The following is a 20,103-nucleotide window of genomic DNA, read 5'->3' on the forward strand; positions in this document are numbered from 1 at the left end:
TTAACACACTGTTTACTCATTTGTTTTAATATTTATCCTCTTTTGCTTTTTCTTCTCTTGACAAACACTTATTTAAAAAAAGAATGAAATAGAATCTACACTATCAGAAAACATCACATTTAATAAAAGTAGGTACTCTTTTGTGAGACTTCTATTTCAAGTGTGTGTGCCTGTGCACATGTAAGGGGCCAGGATACAAAATGTTTTCACATTGTGGGTCACAGTCAATACAGTTTTGAGCCACAATGATTCCAAACATCAGGACTCAGGTCTCAGATATTTTTTTCTAGTCTTACTCATCCTATCCAGTTTCATGGTTTTGTGTTTTATTTTGTTTATTGTGGTGAAATATACATAGCATACTATGTATCATTTTAACCATTTAAATGTATAATTCAGTGGCATTAAATATACCATGTTTCCAGTGTCTTATATTTATTTTTCCTCAAGAAGACACCCTAGGGGTTGTTTTCAGGGATGTGTTATTTTTTTTTAAGTACAGTACAACAATCTACATTTATTCAAATATAGTAAAAGCAAAATGAGTAAAATGGCAGCCACAGCGTTCCTCCTTCCCCCTGGGGACACACAATACCTAAAGCGGAGCTTCCTGCTCCTCACTTCACTGAGGAGACTTTCCCCTTAAAACCTCAGCTTGCAGCGTGCACAGGATGGCGGGGACCTGATAGTGGAAGTTGACCATGTTGTTGAGGCTGCCCGCACATGTCCGGTCACCTCTGGGGTAGTAGCTGTCACGATGGGGCAGATGAGAAGGGCTGCTATCTTCTTTACTGCTCTCCAACGAAATGCATGGGTTGTGCAGATACGCTGCGTAGCCACGCCCATCGCTAGGTCTTATTTTCAGGGTAGGGCTTATATTGGGCAAATGCTTAGAAATCCTGCTAGGGCCTATTTTGAGGGAAACACGGTATTCACAATGCTATGTAACCCAGTCTCATGGGTTTAAAATACCATTTATTTTAATTCTTTTTCAATTTAGTAGGTAAAAAGTTATCTTTTACTGAACTTTTACTTTGTATTTATTTCTTCGAGAATGCTTGAATTTTTTTTACACCATTTTACAAATGGTTTATGAACCATTTGCATTAGGTGTTTTTTTTTTTTTCTTTTTAAAATTGACTTGTCCCTTGCTTATTTTTCTTCTGGATTAAAAAAAAACTCATTGATTTATGTATAATAGTGTTAACTCTTTGCCAGATATGTGGCAATTTCCTCCCATTTGTCATAAGCAATCTCTCTCTCTCTTTTTTTTTTTTTTTTGAGACAGAGTCTCGCTTTGTCACCCTAGTAGAGTGTAATGGCGTCATCCTAGCTCACTGCAACCTTAAATTCCTGGGTTCCAGTGATCTTCTTGCCTCAGCCTCCTGAGTATCTGGGACTACAGGAGAGTGCCACCACTCCCGGCTAATTTTTCTACTTTTGTATGGAGACGAGGTCTTGCTCTTCCTCAGGCTGGTCTCTAAACTCCTGAGCTCAAGTGATTCTCCTGTCTTGGCCTCTCACAGTGCTAGGAGTACAGGGGTGAGGCACAGTGCTCAGCCAATTTTTTCATTTTATTTATAACTTTGGTGCTAGAAAGTTTTACATTTTATGTAGTCAATGTATTAACCTTCCCTTAGTTGTTCCAACTTTAGGTGTAAGCTTAGCGATTTTTCCCCAGACCAAGATTATAAATTTTCTCTTAACCCCTGTACTCTTAGCTATTTTATAAAGAGTAAAATAATTTGTCAAGTTTTAAAAAATCATGTTGGGATTTTTCTTGGAATTCTGATGAATTTGTAAATAATTTTTTTTTTTTTTTTTTTTTTTTTTTGCGACAGAGTCTCACTTTGTTGTCCAGGCTAGAGTGAGTGCTGTGGCGTCAGCCTAGCTCACAGCAACCTCAAACTCCTGGGCTTGAGTGATCCTTCTGCCTCAGCCTCCCGAGTAGCTGGGACTACAGGCATGCGCCACCATGCCCAGCTAATTTTTTATATATATATCAGTTGGCCAATTAATTTCTTTCTATTTATAGTAGAGACGGGGTCTCGCTCTTGCTCAGGCTGGTTTTGAACTCCTGACCTTGAGCAATCCGCACGCCTCGGCCTCCCAAGAGCTAGGATTACAGGCGTGAGCCACAGCGCCCGGCCTTGTAAATAATTTTTGAAAGAAAGTATATCTTTAGAAAGTGGAGTCTTGTGAAAAAAATCATAATGTGATTTTCTATTTTATAGAAAAATTTATGTCCCTTGATAAAGTTTTCTAGTTTGCTTCATAGAGGGCCTAAGGATGACAGGATGAAGAGGGGAAAATGTTCTGCACAGAGTATCAGCATTTTTGAAATCCCTGAGTAAAAGAAAAGTTGCTTTCTATTATGGATGGTAAGACTGGAGACATTAATTATAGCATTGCATTTTTCTCCTCCCAATAGTCTCTCCTCTCCTCTTCCCTCATTCAGACAAAAAGTCAGTGTCTGTTCACTGTCTTAGAAAAGAAATGTGACGAGGGTGGGTGAGGTGGCTCATGCCTGTAATCCCAGCACTTTGGGAGGTCGACTGCTTGGGCCCAGGAGTTCGAGGCTGCAGTGAGCTGTAATTGTACCCCCCGTCTCCAGCCGGGGTGACAGCAACAGAGCGAGACCCTGTCTCTAGAAAAGAAAAGGAATGTGACGAGGTAGAAAGCAGAAATTACTGGCTAGTCCCTGACTTTTGTTTTTTCAAAAGCCTATGATGCTATGACTTGAGATAGCAAACCAGGCACACATGTTAGCCATTTGTCCCTCTCAAGACCTTAGGGAAATAAGAGACTAAGGTCTTGATTTTCTTGCTGGCTGTCAGCTGGGGGCTGCCTTTAGTGCCTAGAGACCTTGGATTTTTGTACATAGCCCTGTGCATTTCAGAGCCACCAATGGAGTGTCAATTTGCCACATCCCTGACTCTTCTCCCATCTCTCAGGAATGGCAGCCAGAAAGAGTTTTCTGTTTTTAAGGACTCATATGATTAGATTGTGCCCACTTGGATAATCCAGAATACTTTCTTCATCTCAAATTCCTTAATTTTAATCACTTCTGCAAAGTCCCTTTTGCCACATAAAGTATAATAATATATTCATAGGTTCCAGGAATTAGGATATAGACATCATTGTGGAGAGGGCATTACTACAGTTATGGTACTGAGGGCCTACCACAGTTACCTATTTAATAAAGTCAGTATTCCAAAGAAATAGACATAGCTGTTTTTGGGTGATAAACTAAAATAGCCTGAGTTCCATACCTAAGAAAATTTGAATCTCCAATTTCCCCTCATCTATGGTTATTGTCAACAGAGCAAGAGTTTTTTTCCTCTATGACGCCATACTTATAGGAACATGAGCATGAGGTAAGGTGGGGTATCTCAAGGTCTACTTTATTAATTCATATCAGTCGAGGTGTCAGAAGGAAACAGATGGCATGCTAGAGCTGGGTTTAAGGGGAGTGTAATAAAGAGACTATTTATAAGGCTTGAGCACTGTTTAGAATCCTGAACTAGTAACAATGAAGAGCTATTACCACCCTTGGTCTGGGGAAGCAAAAAAAGGAAGCAATTACTATAACTGGAGAGGAGAGCCATATGGAGAGGACCACCCGACTACAGGTGAAGTGCCCTTACTAGAGAAACCCAGCCAAGCCACCCCAACGTGGCAGAGGGGAAGCCAAATGCATAAATACCTCAGCCTCACTCTCCTTCTGCCCTCCAATTTTTTATTGGGACTCTCATTGGACAAACCAAAGCAGAAGCCAAAGGGCCAAGGAGCCCGTTGATACTGTCTACTTTTTGAGGCACTGAGCAGGCCGGACAAGAGAGGAAAATGGATCTGGAGGGGGTTGCAGAAGGGGAAGGGGGAGGCTTAGGAAGTTATAATTGACTTCTTGAAAAAAGTTATCCCTATTGCCACACTCAGTTTGTTGTCTCTTTGTTTTGTTTTGTTTTATTTTAAAGACAGGGTCTCACTCTGTCACCCAGGCTACAGTGCAGTGGCACAATGATAGCCCACTGCAGCCCTAAACTCCCAGGCTCAAGTGATCCTCCTGCCTCAGCCTCCTGAGCAGCTAGGACTACAGGCACATGCCACCACACCTGGCTAATTTTTAAATTTTTTGTAGAGATGGGTTCTTGCTATCATTTTCTTTTTTTATCTTTTACTTGACCAACATTTGCACTTGCTGTCATTTTTAACACCAAAACCTACCACAGTGTCTTCTACCTCAGATAAAACCTCTGACTATAGCCTTGGACAGGCTGTTCTGGTCTCTGCCCCACCAAGATCTCACTCAGACCCTGGCTCTTGGGTGGTCCTCCTCTTCCCCCACCTTTAGCATGATCTTCTTTATTGCCATGAGATGGCCCTGGGTCAGGTGGACTGTGACCCTTGTGGCTTTGTCTCAATTCTGAAACTATTAATACATGCTGCTGAAGCCATGATCCATGCTGAGTGCTTTTAGACTACTTTGGCCTTTTCCATAGTGCCCTATGTGTTGTCTTCCTTAAAGCCATGACAAGGCTGTTCTGAATCCCTCCTGGACCCCACACACTTTGGCCCCATAGAGTCGTACCTAGTTCTGAAGGCACTTGGAGGCTCCCATCAGCACACTGAGGAGTAGCGGCAATTACAAGGCATTCTTTCCCACCGCAGCCTGGCTACCCCACCAGAGAGCTCCATGATTTTGCCCTCTTTGACTAAGGCCTTGACAGATTAGCCCAGCCACTGAGGGAGAGAAGTAGGGAACTTGTGGGAAGAAAGGAAAAGAAGAAGCCAGGAGGGAAGCAGAAAGGCACCTGCTGTGGGCCAACAAAGGGACTAGGAGGCAACCAAAGTGACACCACCACCTGATCAGGCACCTCCTAGAGTTAGCCTTTTTGAAAAGAAGATACCTTTCCATCCATTCTCGTCATATGAAAAATTCTAACATTAAAGTTAAGTATATGGAGTTCTACTCAGCCACAAAAAACAATGTTGATCTAGCACCTCCTGTATTATTCTGGATAGAGCTGGAGCCCATCCTACTAAGTAAAGTATCACAAGAATGGAAAAACAAGCACCACGTGTACTCACCATCAAATTGGTATTAACTGACCAACACTTAAGTGCACATATAGCAGTATCATTCATTGGGTGTCAGGCAGGGGGGAGGGGAGAGGGGGGAGGGGTAAATTCACACCTAATGGGCACAGTGCACACTGTCTGGGGGATGGACATGCTTGAAGCTCTGACTCAGATGGGGCAAAGGTAATATATGTAAGCTAAACATTTGTACCCCCATAATATCCTGAAATACAAATAAATTGCAGTAGAAAAAGAGAAGAACTTAGATGCTAGAAAAAAATAAAGCATAGGCCAGGCGCGGTGGCTCACGCCTGTAATCCTAGCACTCTGGGAGGCCAAGGCAGGCGGATTGCTTGAGGTCAGGAGTTCGAAACCAGCCTGAGCAAGAGCGAGACACTATCTCTACTATAAATAGAAAGAAATTAATTGGCCAACTAATACATATAGAAAAAATTATCCAGGCATGGTGGCTCATGCCTGTAGTCCCAGCTACTCAGGAGGCTGAGGCAGGAGGATTACTTGAACCTAGGAGTTTGAGGTTGCTGTGAGCTAGGCTGACGCTATGGCACTTACTCTAGCCTGGGCAACAAAGCGAGACTCTGTCTCAAAAAATAAAATAAAATAAAATAAAGTATAAAGAAGCAAAGCAAATGTTCAGCAAGAATTCATCACATGGGGGGGGGACTTTAAAAATAAGATTGGTGTGATGTAATTGTATCCTTTGAAAAATGCAGTTCTTCATCCCTTCCCAGTCACCTGTATGATTCTGATGGATATTGCCAGTTACTGTAAACTCCCCACCCTGGCCAAGGGAACATATCTCAGGATAAGTCAAAAAGAGTTTCCATTCTTGGGTTTTCCAAATTGGAACTTTTTACTGGATGCTTTCAACTAAGCATCTGACCTGCCCCGTAGAGAAAGTCCATTTTTAGCTGGAAGGACAAAGGCAAAGTGCAGAGATAAGCAAATGTGAGAAGTGGTGAGATAAAGAACACAAGAGAGCCCTGATAGTATCAAATCCCTGAACCTGGCCATCTGGGAAGCCAGCTTGACTCCTTCCCTTTCTTCACTTTGGTCACATAAGTCAGTCAATTTTCCCTTTTGCCTAAGGCAGTTTGAGATAGATTCCTGTCTCACTCACAACCAAGGGTCTTGAGTTGGGGTCATGGGAAAGAAATATGACCCCAGTTAGCCTAATAGCTAATTAATATGGTTTTAAAATCTTAGCGAGATGATAACATCTAGAAACTTTGGAGAAGTCTGCTGAGCCTTGCCCACCTGGTTCAGGCTGGGCTCTACAAAGTAAGTGGTGATGGAGGTGATGCTGGATGTGATGTTATAGAGCCAGCCGATGCCAGTGATCACGACGTGTAGAATGTGCTCCCGGCTGTGGACGAAGTGGTAGGCCGTGCTAAAGACATTGGAAACACCCTGTAGGAACAGAAATTTCAAATTGTCTTTTCTTTTTAAAATAGCAGACTAATTAGTAATACATTAATTGGATTATCTTTTTGATTAATGATAATCTACTTCCTACAAACTACTCATCAGTTTTCAAAAGGCAGTGTTCCAGATGTTACTATGAAAAAAGGATCATCACAACATCAAAGGTATAAAGAGAGATTTTTATGCTTTCTAATTATCCAGTGAAATTTGTGATTCGTGCTATCAGAGAATAGCATCAGAAGAACAAGATAATTTTTGAAATGAGAAAAAATTCTTTAAGAGCCAAGAATTAATGCCAGCCTTGTGCAGATGGGTAGATGCCCTGATATGATGCCAATGTTAATGTCTGTATCTATACATGGTTACTGTCATCAGTTCAAAGTATAGGACATGTTTTGTTCCAAGGCCTGCAACATGTTAGATTATATAGTTCTCCTATAGGCATACAGAGACTCTGTTTCACAGAGAAGGGATGAAAAAATCCTGAGACTCCGTCTCTGGGCTTGTCAAGACACTCCAGTAACCACAAATTCTTCAAAATCATATGATTTTATATTAAGACTCAAGGCATCTAAGGGTAACCCAGGGGTCTTTTATCTTCAAGGGCTAGAGAGGAAATTTGTAATTCATTTTGACATACTCTCTAACAAGATTATATATAGTTCACCTACTGATAACTCCATATTCCTCCTCCATTTTACTCCTTAATATCTTCACATTTTTTTTTTTTTTTGATAGAGACTCACTCTGTTGCCCTCAGTAGAGTGCACTGGCATCATCATAGCTCACTGCAACCTCAAACTCCTGGGCTCAAGTGATCCTCCTGTTTTAGCCTCCCCAGTTGCTGGGACTACAGGTGCATGCTACCACTCCCAGCTAATTTTTTCTATTTTCAGTAGAGACAGGGTCTTGCTTTTGCTTAGACTGGTTTTGAACTCCTAAGCTCAAGCGATTCTCCTGCCTCAGCCTCTCAGAGTGCTAGGATCACAGGCGTGATCCACCACGCCCAGCCCACATCATTCTTATGTCCAATGAGATTGAATCTTATTATTATTAATAAAAAGTAGTCCAGAGAAAGGGATTCTACCACTTTCCTCAGTTATCTACCCAAAAGTGGGAAGAGAAAATGAAAAATAATGGTAAATAAACATAAAGAGCCTGAGGCTTACAGGGGAACAAATGAGAAGAGTGTAGCAAATTCCTGGCTTGCTGTTACATCACAGTCCATTGCCTCCATAAAGGCTTTCAATCTTCCTGTATTGCACTTTTTATCCATAAAATTAAATCAAAATGCTTGTAGAAATGATCTAGCTATTTCATAGTCTTAAAAGTGCCTATCTTTTTTGTGATCTAATTTGAAAACACAAATCTCGAGAAACATTTAGGCTTTTTTCTCTATTCTTCATCTTCAAAAATTATAACACTAAAATCAAGATCTATGGAGATGCATATCATCTTTACCACCATCTGTGGAAGGAACAAAGGATTTTTAGGTACCACTATTAATAAAATACAAACATATTCCTTCTAAAAGTTCATTCCCACTTTGCAGGTCTTAGTCAGTGGTCTAATGGTTGGATTTTTGTTCTATAGCACAATATTCTATGCCTACGATTAATGTTATGGGACACATATTAACAATCTTCACAGAGAGACTGAGAGTCCTTCCATAAGTAATGGGGAACCTCTCCAAAGACTGAAACATACGTGCAGGGAACAGGAGCAAGTATGATGACATTGTCTATATGCATAACTTTGTCTATATGCATAACTCTTATCTGGTTTCAGATTTCACTTTCTAAAAAATATAGGAGAGGGCATCCTACTACTGTTCTTGAAGACTTCTATGATTTACCTGATAGAATCTGATCTCATGAGGTAGGAAGATGTTTATTTCATGGGGATCTCTAAGGGTGTCAACAGCTAAGACCCCAAAGATCCTCATGTGTGCATCCTGAAGAGGCAGAGCCAGGAATGACCCATTATTATCATTCTCAGGACGGGAATGGTTCCAGAAGAAGATGTTCCCATGGTGCTGAACTTGGGGGACGTGAATTGGCTCTCCTTCATCCACTACTGTAAAGCTGAGGAAAAAGAATACAAGGATGGGAGAAAGGCACAAGGGGTGGATTTAGCTTAAACGATGGGAAAAGCTAGATTGATGCTCCATTCACAGTCATTGGCATTAAATGTCAAGAGAAGTCAACTCAGATAAGATTACCAGTTTGAAGGGGCTGACTTTAAAGAAAGATTTAAAGGATAAGCTTAGGTCTTAACAGAGAACACATACACAAATAGGATGCGTGAGACATAACTCATAGAGTAGGCAGAAGTAATTGAGCTGATATTGTGAAGCAGAGTCCCTACATGGCAAATCATTGCCAAAGACTGAGCTCTAGAAATGACCATGTGAAATCACGCAGGACTGCAAGCCCATCGGCCCCTACTCTAGAAGCACTGGTGACTTGAGGCATTTCTCCCTTCCCAGCTAACCAGGATTTTCATGCTAGTTTACTTCAGAAAGGGAGTTGTTTTTTTCAGAAGAGTGAAACCAACCTCAAGAAGTTCTTACCTGATTCCCTTCATGTCTCTGTAGAGCACTCTGTTCAGTACCCATGGAGCATCATCTAAGGTACAAGCCACGTTTCTCAATAGAGCATTTCCTCTGTTAGGCAGTAGTAAGTTTTCTTCTAAGAGGGAAATATGAGCACTGATCTTCTTATTTCCATGGGTTTCAGCATCCTAGGGCAAAATGTTTCTGACCATGTATTTGCCAACAGCCAAATAACTCCCCTAACATGTCTCTCTTCATTAGCCAATTTGTGTATCTGGCCCAGATCATTTCATTTTCCTGAATAGGTAATGCAGATATTACCATTTACTGGCAGTGGGGAAAAGGTTGACACCACAGTTGTCCCCCAAACCTGAGTTTTAGTGAGTGGAATGATTTCTGCTATGCCAACTAGACTGGTTTACTGGACAAACAAAAAACATAAAAACCTCTTAAGTCTACTCCAATTTAGAGGTTTAAAACTTAGATCCCTTTGAACTATAGTCAAATTGTTTGGGCTTCACTTAAAAGTATTGATTTTAAGGAACTGGAGCAAGAAGATGTCTTCATTTCACTCCTATTCTTGACCATCTACTGTGATGTGGATATGAAAAAAAATACTCTCAGGGAATTTTTAATACACTTTGGATATTTTATCTATGTCATCTCAGGAAAGAATTTCCTGAGGCTCAAGACTGCAGACTTACTACGACTACCATTTCTAATTAAAATAACTGAAAATTCTCTGTACCTAAAATATTATACTATTAATATTATGTGTTAACACATATATCGAACATATCCATAAATTGGGGACATGAAAGACACTTTCCTTGATATTTGTCTCCTCTTTCTATACATTTGGGTTTACTTTTCATGCCTTTTTCTCCTGCCCTATTTCTCCTTTCCACATACAAGATCTGTGGAATAATTTATAAACATGTAGTGAGAGTTCTCTTAGGGTATCACAGATCTCTGAAGCAAGTTTGAGTAATACTTCTTTTTCTTGACTGTTCTCCTGCTCCTGGTGTACCATTTCCAGTTACATTAGAAAATCCAGCCATTCAGGAGATGATTTCATTTGAGCAAGTATTGCTATTTAGCTGGGATGACTGGAGCAGGTTGCCTGGATCAGTGGAATCTGTGATATATGTAGAAGGCTGCTGTGCCTTCTACACTCATGAGCACTGACTCATGTCAGACTTTTATGCTTGAATGATTAGGAAGATGACACTGTGTGGGAGGAGCAGAAATCGGGGAGTCTCTGAAGAGATGGAAAGGCTGTGGGTAGTGGCCCCTCAGGGCCATGTGACAGGATTCTGTAAAAGTCTCAGGTTGCTTCTAGGCAGCACTGTGAAACAATGTGTGATGTTGGATTCTACTTTATATTTATAATTTAAATAGTTCCTTTTTAAAATGAATCCCAAATGTCATTTATGGAAATGTAACTTGAACTGCTTACACGTCTCCTTATTAGTATTTTTCATTATCAGTCTATTGTCTATTCTAGGTTTATTTGACCCTCAGCACAAATGAAAGTAGAAATTCCAAGACATCTTTTCTACAACTGTCTATTCTACCTTTCCTCTCTGCTTTGATCTTACCAACCAGCAGTCATTCCAGCTGCATCTCTCCTAGGCATTGAGGCATTTGTAAAGTACTGGAACGAACAAAACATCTACAGTAGCACCCGGTGATTTTTCAAGAGAATTCAGTATGCTCCTCTTTTGCAACCATTGAACATCACCTACTGTGAGGAAATGTTTCCTCTTATATATCACTTTAGAAAACATACCTGGGTGAGGGCCTTAAAGGTCTCTGTATACACTGGCTCGAGGGACACTCCACTTGTCTGTGCTGCACATTGGATCCGGTGTAGCCATTTTCGTCTGGCACTATTCCTCAGATTATCAACATGGCTCCTGTGTAGACTATTCGTCAGAAACTCCACTACACTTTCCAGAACTTCATCTTCATTGCCCCTGAGTTCAGATACAACCAATTCTATGTATTTCTGAAACTGTTTCGAAGACAACCTTATTTCGTGACCAGAGCGTGGCTTTGGAAATTGGATGTGTAGTTTAGCTAAAAGAAAAACACAAAACCAAACAAAAGTTCATTTATCAGTGGGGGAAATTTTTATTCTCCTCTTATAGCAAAATGAAACCCTTGACAACTGCTCTCTTGGAAAACCAGGTGTGTCAAAGGCATCTCTGAACCTAGTAGAATATTTTACAATGGCTTCCTACGCTGAATTGAATATGACTCCTGTGTCATCTTCTTTGTTTTTGTTCTGTTTTGTTTTAATTCTACCACTCAGCCTGGTGAAACCTCAGGGTCTACTTTGACTCCTCCCTACCTTTTGCCTTCCATATCCTATAAACCACTTAATCCTAACCTGTTACTCTTTGGCAATATGGCCACTCCTTGTGGCCATGCCTCTCTGTTCCTACTTTCATAACCCCAAGTCAGCTTTTTTTTTTATCACTTTATAGCTGACTTGCCAATAGTAAATGCTCAATATATGTTTGTAAAATTAAAACATGACTTGCATTATGCAATTCCCTGATTTGAAGTCTTACCATATTTGAATGCAGTTTATTTCCAATCATATTTTCCCTTAATATCATATAGGAGTTATCTGTTTCACTATGCCCATTCTTCTCACAGTTCCTGACTATGCCTTGCATACTTCTGCATCCACACTTCCTTTTATTTTTTTAATTGTATAATCATGAATCTGTTAATACTACCAAACCTGAACATTGCCAGTAATAATACTTTTTTTTAAAGGACCTAAACTTCCCCCAAATTTCAGCACAGATAGTTTTATTGTATGTTCCATCTAGTAGGTGATTTAAAAAATAGTGTGTAGAAATGAATAGTTTCAAACTGAGTAAATATGTTATACCATGTTATAAAATCCAACAAATCAAAAGCAATTGCCAAGCTGAATAATAAGTTACAAATAATAATTCTGGCTTGTACAGAAATGTGCAGTGTTTTCAAAGCTCTTAACAGTTACCCACTAACACAAATCTCCAAAGCTTAACTTAGAGTTGGAAGATGAGTTTCATTCACAGTAATGTAATTTTAACCTCCATTTACATTCATTTTAATATATTACTAAGATGTTTACTCTATGTCACAATGGTGCTTTCCAGTGTTCACAATTTACAGTTTCAATTTGTACATATGTAATTCACTAACATAAGGGACAGTTCTTCTTACTATAAACTATCCATAAAAAGCAAAATAAAACCTACCTTACATAGAACTCTGAACATGGTATGACTTAAAACAGATTAATGCAACATGGTTTTTAATATTTTAGCTATTTCCCAAATACCAGCATGTAACTTGCCTATTTAATATGTGAGAGCTACAACTTTATTCACTGAGAAATTTTGCATTAATTTTCTTCAACCACTTTCCTCATCGTAACTTAAAAATCTCCTGACTTGCTGGTTCTGTTTCAGTGAAATCCACATTGTATTTTTTTTAAGAATGGGAGGGGAAGGAAGGTGATAAATACATTGTAAACAGAAAAAAAGTTCCCCACAAATTAAGCTTTTTTAAAAAGTTTCTTTTTACTTTTACACTATAACACTTTAAGAGTCAGTTACAATGTTTCATCTTTAACACTAACACAAATAAATTATTGTAGAGTCAGTTTGCCCTACCACTCTGGTACCCAAAATTCTAAATATATGAACAGAAGAGTAAATACTTCAATGTTCAAATGTGAAATTTAGAACACTTGTATGATTTAACTACACTGGTCAAAGCAGTTACAAACATACAATTCAGTAGGTGGTTATTTTGCTTTTGGGGGTGGGCAAAGAACAGAGTAACATAGATTAACAAAAATAACTTTTGTTTCCCATGTTAGGGGGGAAAAATCACAGGGTAGTTTAAACCTCTCAAGTCCATTTGACCTATCTACTCAGGTCTAAGATGAAATTTTTTTCAATTTCTTAAATAATCTCTATTCTTTCCTTGAGTATCAAACTGATTGGTAGTCACATCTCCAAGTACAATCAGAGCTTAATAACTTCTTGAATGAAATATTAGTAAGATCAAAAAGACAGACTAAATTTCAAACTAGAGAAAAAAAACTACTCAAGTATTACATTCAGTTTTCAAATCATTTACTAACACAACAATAGATTTGGCTTCAATCGCTCTTCTACGCACTCACACCCACAACAGGCACCCCAGCCACCAATCTGCTTTGCAACAAAAGGCCATATAGTCAGAGATGGCATTCTCCAAGCCAAACTTTAAATAGATTAAAAAAAGTAATTTCTAATTTTACAGAAATGTTTGTTCAAAAAATATTTTCTCTCACTACCTCATCTCCTATACTGAAGGATGTATAAGGTTTTCCCCCCCCCCCCAAGCTAAATCTGAACCCTCAAAATTGATTCCAGGCAGAAAATCTCTGCAAATTAAAATCAAAAACAAAAATAGAAAAATTATACTTTTTATATATGTGTATAATATATATATATATATATATATATATATATATATATATATATATATATATATATATACTGATTGGAATCCTCCAGCACTTAAAAATCACATTAGAGATGAATTTTGGGATCCTACTGTTCACAACTCCAAAATCCATAACCACTTAAGGACATACTTTTTCCTGCTTCCTTCCTGGTTAACCCCTCCCCTCCAAAACAGTTCAGTATAGCCACGGCTCAAGTTTAATGGGAAGAGAGAGAAGTGTATGAATAGTTTTTGTTTTGTTTTTTTCTTTTTACTTTGGTGATCTGGGTGGCACATATTGCTCTTTGCCATTACGTCGAGTCACTCCCTGAGGTATAGCCCTATGGCTAAACTGGCGTCTCTGTTCCCTGATTTTTCCAGCTGCTCCCCTGGGAATGGTATTGCCTCGGAAGCCAGAATAATCCTTACTAGCCCTTGCTTCTGGCTTCTCATGTGGTTTCTCAACAGACTTCTCAGGAGCTCCATTCTCTTCATTTTTGGTGGGAGACACTACATTGGAGCGAAGTTCCCGTAGTGGCTGCACAAGAACTGAAGATGGCTCTTTAGGGGGCTTCTGGCACACCTCAGCATAACTTAACTTTCGGGGTTCCTGTAGGGACACAGCTACAGCTGCATTTATGTTACTATTACATGGTGAAGCAGTATTTGCCCTTGATGGCTTCGCAGTAGTTAGGGAAGAAACTGGTATAGTTATCTCGTTGAGAACATCCTTCTGAACAGTAGAATCCTCTATTAAATCCTTTTCTTGCTGAGTTGTGCTTAATGTAGGAAGCTCAGCTGCACATGGAGGACTGGTACTCATACTGAGCTGCTGGGCAGAAGTGCAGTCTGTCTGCTCATCTTCTGCAGGCACTGGGCAACTAACTCTCAGCTCTTCACTATCCTTTTCTTTGTAGACACCTTTAACAACATCAGACATCCTATTCTCCAAAACAAGTTCACCTGGCATTCTTGATGAACTTCCAGGTAAAGGAGGAAAATTTGTGGCTAGTAAGTCAAACTTTGGTGTTGGAGCCTTTGCTTCAGCTGTTGAAGGATGGGGTCTTGGGATCCTATCATCTTCTCGTCGTCTTCGACCTCTGAAGAGAGTTCTCCTGCCCCTACCATAGTTCCCATTCTGTTCCATCTGCAAAGTGGGAGTCTCCTTTGTAAGGTAAGTTTGCTCCTGATGCCCTGCTACTGTAGGGTTATGCCGTTCAGTTGGAAAGTTCCTTGAACTGGATCTGTTCAACTGTCCATCCCCCAACGACACAGAGCCCTCTGTTGAGTGTTCTGAACCACTGGATGACCTAAAATGAGGCTTCACACGATTTTTTTGGAATGGTCGACCCAGATTCATAGCAGCAGCATTTGTTTTATAAGATCCTGGTGAATTAAAGCCATTCATAAAACTACCATTGGGAAAGGGAGCCAGTGGTGTTTCAAAGTAAGGTGCAGGATTTGGAGACCAAGACTGAGGCACAATACTATAGACCGAGTACTGTTGATGAGGATTATATACAGGCTGCATAAAGACTGGCGAGGCATACTGTGCTTGTGTATGAATGGGCTGACTATACATACTAGAATCCATTAATTGATAACCATTCTTAGCAAAAAATGTATTGATGGCTTTTATCCTTGCCATGATTGGCTTGCCCTGAAATGTTTTAACTTCTTCTCTTAAATATTTAAAAGCCTGCTGTGCATCTGTGTCCGACTGGAAAGTGATATACCAGTTGCTATTGTGTGCAAACTCACAGCTTATCACTTTGGGGCAGTTTTCATTTTTGAACAAAGCTTTCACTTCCTTTATTTGTGTTGTTTCAGGAATCTCTCTAAGAATCACAATACAACGCTTATGACTTGGTCTCACTTTCTCACCCTTCTCATCAACTTGTACCATGGGAGAGGATCGCAACACTTCAAGAATTAGATCAGGGTCTGTGGTCAGCTTTTTTATTTCTTCCATGTTGGCAACTGTCCAAATTGGGACGAACTGATCACTATCCATTTGAGATATCAAGTAAAGATCCTTTGACAAATTTTCTCGTGAGAAACAAAATTCCAACTGTTTCTTCAGACACTCTTTTAGGTCTTCTGTAGAAATTGCTGAATTGCTTTCTCCAGAAACATCATATATTTGGTAACTCAGATCTTCTGGTCCTAAAATCATTCCATCAGTTGATTCTTCAATGCCTGTATTATTTCTTGTGGTTTCACAGGATGAAGAATACATTACTTCATACTCCTTACACATATCTTCTGATGGCTCTGTATTACCCTCAGGAAGAGATCCTGATGTGGCTGCTGTTTCATGCCAAGAGCTGTCACTTTTGTGAGTTACTGGGGTGGCATCAGTACTTCCAGGAGGAATTTCTTGCCATACTTTGGCATTAGGATTTAAACCAGTTACTTTAGATGTTACCTGCTCCACGAAAAGCAACATGTCTTCCTCCGCTTGGCCCAGTCGTTCCCGCCACCGCGACTCCAACTAGCTCACAGGCCTGAGCACCAATTGTTAGGATAAGGACACTCGCCTTGCCCCTCCACCCGGCAGTGGACCCGGCTCCTCCCCCACCGTCAGCCGCCGCGCCTGTTATTTTTATTTTTTAATTTTTCTTTTTTTTTTTTTTTTTTTTTTGAGACAGAGTCTCGCTTTGTTGCCCAGGCTAGAGTGAGTGCCGTGGCGTCAGCCTAGCTCACAGCAACCTCAAACTCCTGGGCTCGAGCGATCCTTCTGCCTCAGCCTCCCTGGTAGCTGGGACTACAGGCATGTGCCACCATGCCCGGCTAATTTTTTATATATATATCAGTTGGCCAATTGATTTCTTTCTATTTATAGTAGAGACGGGGTCTCGCTCTTGCTCAGGCTGGTTTTGAACTCCTGACCTTGAGCAATCCGCCCGCCTCGGCCTCCCAAGAGCTAGGATTACAGGCGTGAGCCACAGCGCCCGGCCTTTAATTTTTCTTTTTAAGAGATGAAGTCTCTATGTGCCCAGGCTGGAGTACAGTGGCTATTCACAGGTGAGATCCCTCTACTAATCAGCACAGGTGTTTTGATCTGTTCTTTTCCAACTGGGCTGGGTTACCCCTCCTTAGGCAACTTGGTAGTCCCTTGCTGCCTGGAAGTCACCATATTGATGCTGAACTTAGTATGGACACCTCATCAATGGCATAGCGGACTACATCCCAGAACTCCTGGGCTCAAGGAATCCTCCCATCTTAGCCTCCTGCATAGCTGGGACTACAGGTGCACATTAGCATGCTCAGCTATTATTATTTTTAATTGACACATAATAATTGTACATATTTATGGGGTACAGTGTGATATTTTGATATGTGTATACAATGAGTAATGATTTAACTCCTTCATTTTACAAACTAGGAGACCTGGGTCTATGGAGGTTAAGGATCTTGCCAAAGGTCATGTGACCATTTAGTGATGATCCAGTATTGGAACCCAGCTATCCTGACCATTGTCTAATGTTCTCTGTAGAACATGGCTCTATGTTATGAAATTTGCTCATCTTATAAGTGGAAACCATCTCATTATGGTTTTTTCTTTTTTTTTTTTTGAGACAGAGTCTGGCTCTGTTACCCTAGCTAGAGTGCAGCGGCATCATCATAGCTCAACGCAACCTCAAACTCCTGGGCTTAAGCAATCCTCCTGTCTCAGCCTCCCCAGTAGCTGGGACCACAGGCATGTGCTACCATGCCCAGCTAATTTTTTCCATTTTAGTTGAGATGGGGATCTCGCTCTTGCTCAAGCTGGTTTTGAACTCTCGACTTCCAGTGATCCTCCCGCTGTGACCTCCCAGAGTGCTAGGATTATAGGTGTGAGCCACCTCGCCCAGCCTCATTATACCTTTGAAACTTCATTAAGTAAATTCTCTTTGATGCAGTCTAAAACAAGTGATATAGTATAATGTAAAGTTTGCAGAAGACATAGTTACTGAAGAGAACATAACAATTGATAAACTCAGGTACATTTGAAGATCAACAAATACAATGTTTTTTTTTTAAAGGGATGGAGAACTTAACTAACTTTGATGATTCTTTCTCTCATGCACTATATACTTCAAAAATTGAAAATCTAGAATGCCAAAGTCATCAGATAAATCCTTAAACTCAAGAGCAAGATAATTTAAACTAAGACCTAATAAAATGAAGAAAGGAATTTATTATACTGCAATGAGAATTTTAGGAGCTTTTGATTGGGAAGTATTGATCAGAAGAGAAAAGCATAATACAGATGGAGAAAAATTCATTAAGGAGAATAAGAAGTTAGTAAATTAAAAAGAAACTTGCAAGCCAGTCAGTCTTGAGGAGTGCATCAGACCTTATGAAGGCAGAGAGATGAAAGAAGAAGAGAAAACGTAGGCAGAACTGTGGAATGGTTCAGTCTTTCACCTTAAAAGTGAGGGTAGCCAGGTACACAGAAGGACTCTACTAAGGTCTTGGACAAAGCACTCTGCTACATATTCCATTCCTGATTGTGTTGACAAATGCACAAGGATTCCAATATTTCCACATCCTTGCCAACACTTGTTATTACTTTTTCATTTTTAAAATTATAGCCATACTTGTAGGTGTGAAGTCGTATCTTGTGGCTTTAGTACAACCAATATTTTAACCATACATACATCATAGATAGTACTGGGAAACTTGAAGCCAAGTAGTTACCACAATTTAAATAAGAACATTCCTATGTTTTACCTTTCTTCATAGATTCTTTTTCCATTCCATCCTTGTATGTATACAACAGTTCATCAACTTCATTCAGATCCAGTAAACCTGAGCTATCACTGTCCCACTTCTGAAAGAGGGCTTCTAGGAGAATCCCCCGCCTGGCTTGGAAAGCATTTTGTCTAATCTAGGATACACACAGGATAACAAAGCACAGAAGACACAATGTTCATTGTGTTAGCTGGCATTCTGTGTTTATTCCCCACCAAAAATACAGCACCTTTTATAAAAACAGCTTTACTTAGGGGTTAAACGTGATGTTAGTGGAAAATGCAGTGATTATTTTTCATTCCTTAAATGCCATTTCACCTCTAGACCATAAAAACAGGCATTCTCTGCATTGGACTAAAACACATTAACTTAGAAAGATTGTTAAGAATCTTTTTTTTTTAGTGTCCGGGGTCTTTGTCACCCAGACTGGAATGCAATGGCACGATCAATGATCATAGCTCACTGCAGTCTGGAACTACTGGACTCAAGCAGTCTACCTCAGTCTCCCCAGTAGCTGGAACTACAGGCATGCACCACTACACCCAGTTAATTTTTTTTTTTGAGACAGAGTCTCACTTTGTTGCCCAGGCTAGAGTGAATGCTGTGGCATCAGCCCAACTCACAGCAACCTCAAACTCCTGGGCTCAAGTGATTCTACTGCCTCAGCCTCCCGAGTAGCTGGGACTATAGGCATGCACCACCATGCCCAGATTATTTTTTCTATATATATTAGTTGGCCAATTAATTTCTTTCTATTTATAGTAGAGACGGAGTCTTGCTCTTGCTCAGGCTGGTTTCGAACTCCTGACCTCGAGCAATCCACCCGCCTCAGCCTCCCAGAGTGTTAGGGTTACAGGTGTGAGCCACCGCACCTGGCCTGCACCCAGTTAATTTTTAAAAAATGTTTTGTAGAGATGAAGTCTATGTTGCCCAGGCTGGTCTCAAACTTCTGGCCTCCAGCGACCCTCCCACATTGGCGTCCCAAGTGCTGAGATTATAGGCATGAGCCACTGGGCCCAGTCACCTAGAATCTTAGATGGTTCTTTTCCACTTCCTCCCTGAGTGTTCAAGAATGTGATAAACACATTGGATGCTCTGCCTGGCTTTTTGGTGGGATGTGTTTTGTAGTGAAAGGGAATGAATGGTATTGTTCAAATAATGAAATTGGCTGTGTTAAAAAAATTCTTTTTTATATTTAATGTTGACTTAACTTGACACTGATTTTATTCACCTTTTAGAGTTTTCACTAGACTAATTTTATTAATTAGATAGTAATTGAATTAATTACAAAAATAAAGTGAACATATACCTTTTGGGTAAGTGGGAGGAACTGTAATTGAAGAGGCAAAAGGGAATTGTCTAGAATTAGGTTAGAAGACTCATAAGACTGATGAGATTAATGAATAGACTTAGTGAAACTAATTTGCATATTTCATATAAGAGAAAACTAATTGTTTAAATAAGCTAATGTGTATGTATTTATCTATCACCCAAGCAAGTAGTAAGTTCTTAAGAAATATGTACCATCTGGATGCCCATGAATAAAAGCATATACTCAGTTGGCTGTGCATGATGGTTCACGCTTGTAATCCTAGCACTCTGGGAGGCCGAAGCAGGTGGATCGTTTGAGTTCAGGAGTTCAAGACCAGCCTGAGCAAAAAGCGAGACCCTGTCTCTATTTATTTTTTAAAAAATTGTAATATTTATTTATTCTTTTAAAAAAACATATACTCAGCCAAAATCATACCCCAGGAATGTGTACTTGCAAATGCACTCAC

At 40.0% G+C, this 20,103-nt stretch overlaps 2 protein-coding genes across 3 annotated transcripts in view; both read right to left on the reverse strand.

Annotated features, from left to right (window-relative positions):
- EFCAB5 (EF-hand calcium binding domain 5) overlaps nucleotides 1-20,103 on the reverse strand; it is a 111,661-nt gene that overhangs the window by 18,711 nt on the left and 72,847 nt on the right. The window contains exons 14-18 of the mRNA XM_075994287.1: nucleotides 18,305-18,461; nucleotides 10,875-11,164; nucleotides 9,101-9,270; nucleotides 8,384-8,612; nucleotides 6,361-6,513 (exon numbers count right to left, since the gene is read on the reverse strand). Coding sequence (XP_075850402.1) covers nucleotides 6,361-6,513; nucleotides 8,384-8,612; nucleotides 9,101-9,270; nucleotides 10,875-11,164; nucleotides 18,305-18,461 — 999 coding nt within the window. The remainder of the gene's footprint in view (nucleotides 1-6,360; nucleotides 6,514-8,383; nucleotides 8,613-9,100; nucleotides 9,271-10,874; nucleotides 11,165-18,304; nucleotides 18,462-20,103) is intronic.
- LOC105857902 (la-related protein 4) lies at nucleotides 13,706-16,157 on the reverse strand. 2 transcript variants are annotated; one of them, XM_075994285.1, is made up of 2 exons: nucleotides 14,486-16,157; nucleotides 14,100-14,378 (listed from the first exon to the last, which is right to left on the reverse strand). In XM_075994285.1, exons 1-2 carry the CDS (start codon nucleotides 16,032-16,034, stop codon nucleotides 14,233-14,235), a joined length of 1,695 nt encoding a protein of 564 aa, XP_075850400.1. In that variant the 5' UTR covers nucleotides 16,035-16,157; the 3' UTR covers nucleotides 14,100-14,232. The 2 variants fall into 2 exon arrangements, with proteins under 2 accessions (XP_012596079.3, XP_075850400.1); XM_012740625.3 differs by having other exon boundaries at nucleotides 13,706-16,157.

Source organism: Microcebus murinus, chromosome 18 (genome assembly GCF_040939455.1).
Source record: "Microcebus murinus isolate Inina chromosome 18, M.murinus_Inina_mat1.0, whole genome shotgun sequence".
Taxonomy (NCBI): Eukaryota; Metazoa; Chordata; class Mammalia; order Primates; family Cheirogaleidae; genus Microcebus; species Microcebus murinus.

Excerpts from the sequence above, each read along its gene's own strand:
- LOC105857902 (XM_012740625.3), bottom strand. The coding sequence starts at position 16,034 with ATGTTGCTTTTCGTGGAGCAGGTAACATCTAAAGTAACTGGTTTAAAT.